The 12,045-nt window shown below is 47.4% G+C and overlaps 1 protein-coding gene across 4 annotated transcripts in view; it reads right to left on the minus strand.

Annotated features, from left to right (window-relative positions):
* Positions 1–12,045, minus strand: part of LOC133111399 (cytosolic carboxypeptidase 4) — a 157,954-nt gene that overhangs the window by 84,796 nt on the left and 61,113 nt on the right. For all 4 annotated transcript variants that reach the window (XR_009704991.1, XM_061221729.1, XM_061221728.1 and 1 more), the window contains 6 exons: positions 10,221–10,304; positions 6,309–6,398; positions 5,093–5,241; positions 4,492–4,579; positions 4,236–4,368; positions 3,880–4,033 (listed from right to left, as the gene is read on the minus strand). Coding sequence is in view for 3 of the 4 variants with exons in the window: in XM_061221729.1 (XP_061077713.1) it covers positions 3,880–4,033; positions 4,236–4,368; positions 4,492–4,579; positions 5,093–5,241; positions 6,309–6,398; positions 10,221–10,304 (698 nt within the window). In the remaining variant the exon portion in view is untranslated. The remainder of the gene's footprint in view (positions 1–3,879; positions 4,034–4,235; positions 4,369–4,491; positions 4,580–5,092; positions 5,242–6,308; positions 6,399–10,220; positions 10,305–12,045) is intronic.

Genomic DNA, 12,045 nt, shown 5'->3' on the forward strand with positions numbered 1-12,045 from the left:
GAGATGATTCCACAAATACAAGCCGCCCACATCACCACTCCACCCCCCCCCCCCCCCCACCCTCCCCTTTCGGAGTGTATCCAGCGCCGGTTGATGCTCGAGGGACACAGGCTACTGCAGACCCACGCTTCCCATCGTCAAATCCTGAAGGCCGTCTGTTCGCTCGACGAGAAATCGCAACCTTTTTACACGGAGCCGCTTTAGCCGAAAGCACCTCCGCAGCGGAGGACCGCGCGGCAACACGTGAGCGGGGTCCTGATTAAAGCCTGCGGGACTCTGTTTTTCTGTTTGTTTTCGGTTTCTGCTTCCGCCCCCCCTCCATTCTTGTTGGTTAAACTCGAGCTGTTGTCACAGCACAGGGCCGTATATGCAGGCGATCGGCCTAGAAAGGAAACTAACGATAGATAGATAGATAGATAGATAGATAGATAGATAGATAGATAGATAGATACTTTATTCATCCCGAGGGAAATTTTAGACGGACCGACTTCAAAGCCAAAGGGACCTCTGGCAATGTCGTACCCCTCTCTCAAAGGGCACAAATCAGCCGAATGATCAGAGCAAACTCTCCCGACAATTACGCACGACCTACGCGGCGCTATTAATCAATTAACGGCTCTCGGGTTTGATTTAATCTGCGGCAGACAGCCAAACGACATCAGCGTAATTGGATCCCTTTATTGGATCGGGCCACGAAGACGTTGACGGAGAAGGAGAGGAGGACGGCGGTACGAACTCTCAGGAAAGGTTCCGCGGCGCACGGGCGGTGACGGAGCAGGCTGGAGACGGCGGGCGCGGCCGCCCCTCCGTGTTAATCGCCGTTAAATCTCCAGAAATGAGCCTTGGCGGCAAAGTTCAGGATTTATTTACAGAATGAATGTCGATACCGCTTGAGCGTACGCATTAGCTTTCAAAAAAGCGCCACTTCCCCCGGGGGGGAGGGGAGGCGTTTGGCGGGCGTCGTTAATAACCTTAATGGGAATAAGACGGGCGGCGTGGTCACATCGCAGCTAATTGAGTTTTTTTCTTTCTTTTTTTTTTAAAGAACTAAGGCACTGATTAAATTGCACGTGCCACCATGTGTCAAAAGTGCAGCAGCCGAGAAGAGAATGCTAACAGAAGGATGGGCTTCATCGTATTATTTATAGAATAATTTGTTATTTAGCTGATGCTTTTATCCAAAGCAACTTACAGTTGATTAGACTAAGCAGGGGACAATCTGTGCAAATCTTATTGTGGTTACACCAGGACTTGAACCACCAATTCATGCACCTCAGCCACCGTAACTTAGTCATGTACCTTAGCTACAGGTTGCCCCTTGGAGCGCATGCGTTGAGTATTTATGTAAGTCACATGTTTTTAAACTGTTCCGCAAGCATTCCGACATTGGCTCAGGAGGTAAGAGCAGTCGTCTGGCAGTCGGAGGGTTGCCGGTTTGATCCCGCCCCGGGTGTGTCGAAGTGTCCCTGAGCAAGACACCTAACCCCCAATTTCTCCTGATGAGCCGGTTGGTGCCTGGCAGTCAATCACCATTGGTGTGTGAGTGTGTGCGTGAATGAAGCGTACAGCGTATACTTCATTCACGTGTTCATATATAAATGTCAACCGTTTACCATTATCCAAAAGGCAGCCTTCAGGAGTGCAGGTCAAGGCTCAGTACGGACGCACAAACCCTGTCCACTGTCATAACAGTGCTGCTTGTGTTTCAGCTCAGCTCTCACAAAGAGGAATGCACTGGAGCTCAATAACAACACACACACACTGCACAAAGGCCATCATTACTCAGGCAAATTTGAAAAGATCTACACAAAGAATGAGGAGAGCCAACAAACACAGGGCTTCACAACGTTTTCACTGGGGACTCATTTCAGAACAGAAAAATAAGAATTAAGTAATGATGAAATTTGATCTATTTTTAGTTTTACATTTATTTTCCTGGTTTCATTTAGGTTTTAGGCAAATAGTTTTAGTCTATTTTTAAATGACAGCAAATTATTTCTCCCTCCGCCCTTTTATGATTATGTAAATCTATGCGCTAAACGTTTGTGAAATTGTTTGTGAAATTGCTCTCTTTGCACAGCGTGACATGAAAACCTATCAAATATCTCCACGAGGGATAATAAAAGGTCTAGTACTCGGTGAAAGGGTTGTTTTGGAAAATATCACAAGCGCGCACAGAAAACTGGATATGGGCAGAAACACCCACTCCCTCCTGAGTCATGAGGATGCTTCAATGGGTGATGCTGGCAGTGGGAGTGCGGCACTGCAGGGGAACGGGAGCGAACCGAAGCTCCCCGGCTGATAAAAGGAAACGAGCGAGAGGGAGAGAGGGAGAGGAAGAGCGATGGAGTCTACGCGGCGAGCGGGCCCTTAGAGGGCGGCCAGAGGTCAGAGGTCAACGGTCTTATTCATCGCTGTGGCGCCCGGGGCAGCTTCGGCAGACCGATGACTCGTGGTTTTGTTTGGGTGTAAATAATGGAGTGTGAAAAGGTTAAAGTGATTGTTTGTAAAAACATGCAGTTTAACAGGGTGAAGCCATTTGTTTGAAGTAGTTGGGTAATTCAAGCAAGATAACTTTGCGAGCAAAAAGCGTGTTTGTAAATAAAGTAAGGTGAATAAGGTTTCTGTGTAAATTAAACAAAATGTTTTATGAAATACAGTGTTCTCATTGGAGAGGTGAAAGGGCAGCTGACCCCTCTCTGCCCCCGCGTGCTCCCCCCATTAATACATAGCCTGATAGAGGCCACTGCCAGGTCAGAGTGCCCTTACCCACAATCACCCTCCCACTGATACTCAAGGCCAGTGAGACTCAGTCTTACCCAGAAAAGGGCTAGTGTGGGTACAGGCTTTTTGTTCCAACCAAGCAGATGCAGTCCACACCTGATTTTAATAATGAAAGTCCATGGCAAAGACTCAAATGGTTGAACAGTAGGATGAGATATGCATCTGCTTGGTTGGAACAAAAGCCAGCACCCACACAGGCCCTCTCTGGGTATTATTGAGTGACCCTTGCTTTCGGCTCAGACGTGCGTGACTAGACCTGCGGATGTCTCTCAACACCAAGAACACAAGATAACAAGAACGGCTTTCCTAGATCACAAGGACAGAGAACACTGTTATGCATTTGAGATGCAATGCGTGCTTGTGACGTGTGCATGCGCTACCGCTACAAAACAGGCAGCAGCCTTTCCGGACTGTCTCTACTCTCTACCTTGTGTATCTACTTCCTTTGTAAAGCTGCTTTACTATGGTTTCGGATATAATTTTGTTTTTTCAATTGTAGACCATCTGTAGCCTACTTAAAACATTAAAGTGAACAAAGTGTCCCTTTCATGTGCTGTTCTGTAGCTAGCTAATGCATTTAGGTTGCTTCATGCGCGTTACCCACAAAAATCTAACTAGCGGGTCGGTTAATGTTAACTATGAGTCTCAAATGTTTTTAGCTAGAGGCTATATTGTATACTTAAAATGAGCGATGATTTTGCGATTAGGATACATACATATTTCTCGCCTAATTATTATTCTAGCAACATATATTGGAGAAATGGTGAAACCAAAAACTTGATTCGCGAGCTTGCCCATCTCGCAATGAATGGTGGGAGATTAGGTACGTTCTCGTATGGAAAGAATGCATCCTCGATGAAAGTGGCGGATGAACAACACAATCCTGGCAAGTTTCCGCGTCGGGCGTCGGGCGTCGGGCCAGGCCTACGCTCTCTCCCCGTGCCGCTCTGGCGGGGGGGCAGGTGTGAACGGGAGGTGCGAGAGAGGGAGGCCGGCTCCTCCCGGGCGCCAGCGAGCCGCTGGCGGGGGAAGACGCGGCTCGGCGGGAGAGAGGGGAGGTGTGAAGCGTGGAGGTGTGACGGGGGGCTCACTCACGCAGCTCCTGCAGGTGGCCCCAGCTGCGGGACTCCGGGAGGGCGGTGATGGTGAGCAGCGGGCAGGGGTTCCCCGCCAGGGTGTGGCACAGCGTCTGCTTCCGGAAGAAGACCTTGCGACGGTCCACCTTCTGCTCCAGCATCTGCAGGTGGGTCTGGGACGGGGAGAGAGCCGTCAGACCAGGTAAACGCACAACCGCAGATACACATAACAACGTGCTAATATCCGTGTACAGTATGTATACACACACACAAACTCAGAAGAGCCCGATTCGACACATAAATCCTAACGCTCCACACACACACACACACACACACACACACACACAGACATGATGATGCTAGGTTAAACTATACCTGGAGGGCAGAGTAGGTGTAGGGGTAATGGTAGGCCAGGTAGCACACATCCTCGCTGTGAGGGAAAGTCACGGTGAAGGTCAGAGTGTAGAAAGCAGGGCCTTTTGGACCTCTGCTGGGGCAGAAGTGGTTCCTGGGAAATAAGGAAAGGACGTTGAGTTCAAGGGAAGCCACATGCCTGTAAGCATGCGAGTACATGAGAAGCTTGAGCGCCCTGCAGGAAGGTTCCGGTGCGAGACCGGGTTTGTCCTCTCACCTGTAGTAGCAGATTTCGGTGCCAGTTCTGACCCACTGAGGACGCCCCTCCAATGCCTCCCGAACAGAATACAGGACCGGCTGCATCCCTGACACCAGGAGAACCTCTATGAGACTGGCTTCTCCCACACACTGGGCTCATTCCAATCGTTTATCTTAATTTTCCTTGACCCCGAAATCGATCGGGTCCGCCATCTTTAAATGGGTGATGCTAACCCATTAAATGCTCCTTCTATGGGCTAGAAGTAGAAATTACGGAACTCCCAATCTTGACTTCGAGCAAGGAAACGAGCACATCCGTTGCAGAAGTATTTTTTCGGAAAGCGGGACGTGTAAATGATCGAGCCGTGGGCCGTGTGACTTCCCCGACTTCGCCTCTTTTTCTAGCCTCTCCCGATGGGTGGAGCAAGGTGTGGAAAAGTAGCAAGGAAAATAAAAGAAAAGGAGGAAAAACAAGCAATTGGAACGAGCCCAGCCACACACTTAACTCCTCTTAATTGCGCTTAGACCTCTTCACCTGCACACTGAACTCCGTCGGCTCGACCGCGTCTAGACCTCACGTTGGCGATCTGAAACGTCCCTGCCGAGTCTCCTGGTCTTACCGTAGTTGAACTGGCTGTTGGCCTTCTCGCAGCAGACCACGTTGAAGCGGTAAGGGACGCCGCTCTGCATGCCGCTGACCTCGAAGTAGAACCACTGGAGGTGCTGGGAGCAGTTCACGTCCGCGTTCAGGACCAGGTCGTACTCGTACCTGAGAACGGGAGGAGGACAGAGAGGAGGAGGAGAGGTGGAGGAGAGGGAGGTTACAGGAGGGTGAACATTTCCTGTTCTGACCGTTCCCTGCATTGTGTGAATATAATGAGTCCCTGTACGTGGACTTTCAAATGCGGTCGAAAGGGTGAACGCCATTAACCCCACCTCATTCCTTATCGCACACACCAATAACCGATTTTGAAAGGTCCAACCTGAAGCATCTGCCAAGGCTTACGTTTTATCGATTCTTCATTTTTCCCCAAAGTCCCACTGAAATAAATATTTTTTTTCAGGCCAAAAAAGGCAGCACCCCACAGAATATATCACACAGTTTTTGACAGAACGTGATATGAAAATCCTATTGCGGCGCACGGTACACACTTGGACCTGATTCATGAGAGAGGCAGTCAGTTACTGAACCTTTCCTCGGTCACATGCCTTTCTCTCATACGAGCGGTTTGTCCTTTTTTTCTGCACAGATTTGTCTCCATTTTGAATGCAGTGTGTATATGACAAACTGCCTGAATAATTTCACACTCAATGAAACTTCAAGGGCTCAAAGTAAACAAGAGTATATAAGAGACCCTGCAGAGCACACAGTAGTTACTCCACACAGTTGGTGCAGCCACAGGTGATTACCAGACAAGTGACAAAACAAAATATGTGGGTTTGTCCTCAGCAGTACCCCCACACTGTAATCCAAGGAGGATTACACAAGGTTGAAATGTCAAATTATGATATAAGAATATAATATTCTGACTGAATTTTTTTTACAAAAATAAGTTAGTGCCCATTGTTCATAGGGCACTAAATATGTGTGAGTTTTTACACAAAAATACAGTTTAAAAGTATGAAGTATGAATGGAGCCCATTCACTTTGGTATCTTTGAAGCTCAACATTGTAAAACCACTCAGAACACAGACAAACCTTATGTGTTGAAGATTTTTCAGTCGACTGAAAAGAAATGGCTAAAATGTGTTTCCAGTGTTCCATTTTTTAAAGGGACTGATCATGTGAACACTGTGCGAGTGTCGTCAGGCAGTCAGAATGCGGTCGAGCCACACCTGCGGACTTGAATGGCTTTGCGAAGGTTTCCGGACTCAAACTTCGAGTAGAAGCGCAGGGAGTCTGGCTGCTCGGACTGGCACTGAGGGCTGGCCGGATGGAGAGAGGAGAGGAGGAGAGGAGAGGGGGATGAGAGAGAAGAAAACTGACAAATTATCTGGTTCCAGAGCCAGAAAGAAACCCAACATGGCCGAGCCTGCTTGGCCTTTTATTCACACTCTCTTTTCAATCATGAGCCTGTATTTGTATTTGGCCTGGATTCAACCAACGTCCGTTGTTGGCCTGGATTCAATCAACATTGGTCCTTAGCATCTGTAGCAATTACAACACTAACACTGTTAGTTTGGTTTCTTCATCAATAATCATTAAATTAATGAGCTAAACTGTATTTAAGAATACATTAATTTGCTAATCAAAGCTTCAGGTGAAAAGTGGATTGAATAAAAGGCCTTTACAGAACGGGTCACTCTTTATGTTCACCACCATTTTGAACGCAGACAGCTGAAAAGAAGAGGCAGACCTGTTCGCTTAGCAGGAAATATGCAGGAGGATGTTAAAGTTTGAGCTCTCTTGGTCAAATGCAAGTTACAATGAGCCTCCAAGTGAACAGGAAGCTGACCTGACCCCTACATGGCACAAGTTAAAATTCCTCATGCAAACGTCAATGCATTATTGCCAGCGATTTGCATTTCTTTACAGATTCAAAGTAATAAACTAAGCTGAGCATTGCACACGCAAAGGCATTGGCACCCAGTCAGTTAGTACTTAGTAACACCTCTCTTCGCAGATCTCTAACAGCTTTCTATTATTTTTCCAAGTCTTTCTATTCTTGTTTTTGGATCTTCCCACCTTCATGCAGAACCCTTCCAGCTCACATACTGTGTACTCTCTGGTGTCCACGAATGCACTGACTGCATGAGTACAACAGGGATCATACGCAGGAGTTCATTTAACACAGAACTTTTTACTGTGTTGCAGGTTTGATATCTCCCTGCAGATTAAGAAACCTTAATCAATCAGCAAGTACGTCCTGGTTGAGGCTTACCGACATCTTCCTGAAAGACCCATTTGTGGCTTTCAGCAAGGGTATACCAGGTTTTTAGCCAAAATGTATTGGTCCCCGCTGGATTTCATGACATTACAACAGCACCAGGACCAGTAGATGCTAAACACCCCCTTAACAGCAAGCAATCAATCCAGCACCATATTTCAGTGTAGGTATGGCATCCTTCTTCTTGACATTGGTGTGCCTGGCCATAAAGATCAAATCTGGCCCCCCCTGACCATAACACAAGGCTCCAATTTAGCTGTAATAAATGCAAATGAATAGCAATCATGCATTAAATAATATGGCAGAATGATATGGTCTGTGTTCTTGTGAGACAGAGAGAGAGAGAAGGAGAGAGAGAAATGTAAACAGCAGGAACCTCTGTGGAAAATATATTGAATTCCTGTTGCTGCTGTTGATTATGTAGGAAAACATAATTAAAGCTTTATTTTACAGCATCCCAGGCGGTAGTGTTAAAACGCACAAAAAACGAGAATGTAAAATACTACCGAAAGTACGTGAGGGCGCTGCTATGTCAGAATCAGTAATGGAGAAGATGATAGCCATGTGTTTCTCAAGGGTGCGGGAGAACGTTTGTACCAGCTCCCTTAAGCGTGCTGAAGAGGATTTCTGCTCTAGAATGGCAGGGACTCACACAGCTCCTCCCCCACCGACTCTCCACAGAGAGAACACTGACCTTCAAGTTATTTATGACAGTATAATTGCATCACTGTGTGTGTGCACGTATGCGCGCACGTGTGCGTGTGCATGTATGCAACTCTGGGTAGTGGTGTGTGGTTACGAATGTACATGCGTGTGTATGAAGTTATGTGTTATGTGTGACTGTATGTGTGTGTGTGCGTGTACAGGGTTGTGTGTGTGTGTGTGTGCATGTGCGGGGTATAAGTAGGTGTGCATGGGTGTGTGTGTGTGTGTGTGAGTGCGTGTACAGGGTTATGTGTGTGAGAGTGTGTGCGCGTGTACAGGGTTGTGTGTGTGTGCGCGTGTGTGGGTGAGTGTGTGTAAAGGGATATGTGTGTGAGAGTGTGTGTGTGTGTGTGTGTGTGAGAGTGTGTGTACAGGGTTATGTGTGTGAGTGTGTTTGCGTGTACAGGATTGTGTGTGGGTGCGTGTGTGTGTACAGGGTTATGTGTGTGCATGTGTGTGTGCATGTGCGGGGTATATATGTGTATGAGAGTGTGCATGTACAGGGTTATGTGTGTGTGTGTGTGAGTGCGTGTACGTGTATGTGTGAGTGTGTGTACAGGGTTATGTGTGTGAGAGTGTGTGCGCGTGTATAGGGTTGTGTGTGTGTGTGTGTGTGCATGTACAGGGTTATGAGTGTGCATGTGTGTGTGTTTGTGTGCGCGACTGCGTGTGCGTGTACAGAGTTATGTGTGTGCATGTGTGTGCGTGCGTGTACAGGGTTGTGTGTGTGTGTGTGAGTATGTGTGCGTGTGCGTGTGTGCATGAGCGGGGTATATGTGTGTGTGTGAGTGTGTGTGCATGTACAGGGTTATGTGAGTGTGTGTGCATGTACAGGGTTATGTGTGTGTGTGCGTGCCTGTGTGTGCGTGTGTGTGTGAGAGTGTGTGTACAGGCTTATGTATGTGAGAGTATGTGTGCGTGTACAGGGTTGTGTGTGTGTGAGTGTGAGAGAGAGTGTGTGTGTGCATGTGTGTATGAGCGTGTGTGTACAGGGTTATGTGTGTGTGTGTGCGTGCATGCGTGTTTAGGGGTCCAGATCCTCTCTGGGCTCTCTCTCCAGTACGTTAGGAATCATTAACTCAGACGGGGGCTGTACTTCTTCACCCTTTCCAGCTTGTTTCACAAGGTTAAAGCGGAAGATCAACTGTAAAGATCTGCCGTCCACAGAGAAACCGCACCGCAGTGCCTAATTTTACCAGGCAGATCAGACCAATAGTGCTCCTGCTCAGATGAGCAGAAGAGGGAGCGAGAGGGGGAGAAAGCTGGAAGAAGAAATATGAAGATGGACATTTTGGCTCCTCTGGGGTCAGTTGAAGGTTGCCCACTTTCCACTTTGAGCTAATCACCGCGATAGCTAGAGGGGTTTACGCCTTGCTGGAGGGTTATGTATAGCTGAAGGCACCAGAGGACTGCTGCGCACTTAAAGGGGTAATAATGCTACTCTGACAACCCATCTTCTCGGTGGGGCTCAGGGGAACGGAGTTTGAGGAAAATAACTGCAAAAACACAACCACCGTCCCACCAGGTGCCAATGCTCAACTCTGTAGTGTGGTGGCTCAGTGGTTTAGGTGAGTTTCTGTTATGCAAATATCTGCAGAGTTAAGAAATGAACTCAACTCCGAAACCAGGGCCTGGGTTTGGCCTATGTGCATAGTTTTGATCAGCCCATTTAGGAACATGTTTTTATGGAATTTCATAGTCTTTTAGCTAAATGTCCAGTGTCTGTCTTCAAAATGGCTCCAATTTGCCATTATCATCTTTTCCTGGGAAAAACAACCAGCGGAAGCTATTCCACAGCAGCATGGTGCATTTGCTTCATGGGCATGTTCATTTCCAACCCTTACATTTGCCTTTGCCTTTGCTAAAATGTAAAAGGTTGTATCTGCTTGGCACCCATTCCCTTTGGTATCTTTAATGCTCAATATCTCAAAACCACTCAGACGGCAGATATAACCATATACAGTCATCCCGAAGTCACAATACATAGACATACACATAAACAGTAATAGGAACATTCTAATAACACAATACCATTATCCACAATCTCTCTACATGTCACATGGGCTGCATACACACCACCCCAAAATGAGACTAAGGTGGATGCGTGGTGCAGTTGAAAGGGTGAGGGGGGTGGGGTGGGGGGCGTCTTCATTACCTGGCCTCCTCCAGGTCGAACACCACCCTGCCAATCATGTCCTCCGGGTTCAGCTGCCTCTGAATGTCCTCAAACACCTTCTTCCTGCAAGATGGAGCAGTGGCGGCCATTTTAGAATCTACACCCTCGCCCCCTACGCCCACTTTAAACTGCTGTTCCACGTACCCGAGAACGGCACACAAATCACACAAAATGTACATGAATCCATTTAGTGTACACTTTCCTCCAGAGAAACTCGCAGGGCTGTTACAGCCAATTACAATGAGTGCAGAAGACAAGAGTATGCTAAGAGCGCAAGAAAATAGCAGCCGGTAATGCTGTGGAGAGTGCAAAGTTCCAACGCAAGAAGGAAACAGGAAAGTCAGTAAGCACCTGATACGATGGTCTTAGCGCCACTCACACCAGGAAATCATAGTAGACCCTTTCAATCCCAAGTGTCCGTATCCTAAGTGTGCCATATGGCACTCAAGCCTAACTACCGAAAAATCCCAAGAGTGCCATATAGCACTCTCAACCTTATACCTTTTCAACCAATCAAAATGACTGCTATACTATTGAGTCCCTATTAAAACCATACTAAATTCTCTCAACTTCCTCAATTTTCTCAGCCAAAGCCCACTACATTGGGCTTGAGACTGAAAGCGTTTAATGGCTTTTCCATCTTACCCAGGGACTGCAGTTGAAAACTAGCCAGTTAGCTAATACTAGCAGTAATGCAGTAATGTTGCTTGATGTGTGCTGTCCCTGTCTCAATTGTTACAACTTGTAAACTTGTGAACAGCCAATACACATCTTTCTTACAGTTGAGCAGGAGACAATCCCCCCTGGAGCAATGTGGGGTTTAAGGGCCCAACAGCTGTGCGGATCTTATCGTGGCTACAACTGGGATCAAACCACCTACCTTCCAGGTCCCAATCATGGACCTTATCCACGACGCTACAGGCTGGCCCATGAATATTAAAATGGGGAATTACACGTCGCTGCAGGCAGATTGTCTGAAATGACATCACAGGCCACCGTCAACGTCGACCTTTAAAATGAGCTCGCCGTCAGGGGAAAGGGCGCTAAACAGGCCCGTCCTGTTCCCTAGTCACCCGCGAACTGTCAGAGGGCCAAACAGAATGTCATCTCGCATCTACACCTGCGACGGTGCCTCAGGATGAGTCCGGGGTGGGGGGAGGAGGCAGGCTTGGTGGCACGACCGTCGGTCCAGTTGGTTTGGAACAGGGCCGTGGAGCACCACCGGCTGAAATAGCTACGGCTCGGAAAAGCCTCGGCCGAACGACCAGCAAACGGAGAAAGAGAGTCCGGAGGACCAGACAGAGACCATTTACACCGACACGGTTAAAGTACTGCCAGCGCTAATGGCTCATAAGAGATGGATACTACCCATTATGGATTCCGCACTCGACTGACAACTGTCATGACTAAAAGTTTTTATTTCTTTCTGTGACTCTAACCGTCCGAATCCAAGGGGGAGAGCGGGCACAGAACAGGAAAACGCAATCTCTCTGACATTTTTGTGGTGTAAAAAAATAAAAAAGTAAATATATTTGGATAATTCTCCCCGTTTCGGAAATGTTTAAGGACGGTAATCTGATTAGCTAGATAATCTTCACGGCGTGCTCTAAAGCCCGTCTATCTGAGAATTTTATGCTGTGAGAAAATTTGATTCAGAACGCCTTTGACGGCTTTGAAAAGTCTCTAAGCTGCTTCCCTGTCATCAAATTAAGCTTTAGATTCAGAGGAGGTTCAGAAGAAGAAGAAAAAAAAGCCTTCTATTATGCTTCTTCATAAGGTCAAATATGTATGCTGAACAAATACC

Source organism: Conger conger, chromosome 15 (genome assembly GCF_963514075.1).
Source record: "Conger conger chromosome 15, fConCon1.1, whole genome shotgun sequence".
NCBI classification, from domain to species: Eukaryota; Metazoa; Chordata; class Actinopteri; order Anguilliformes; family Congridae; genus Conger; species Conger conger.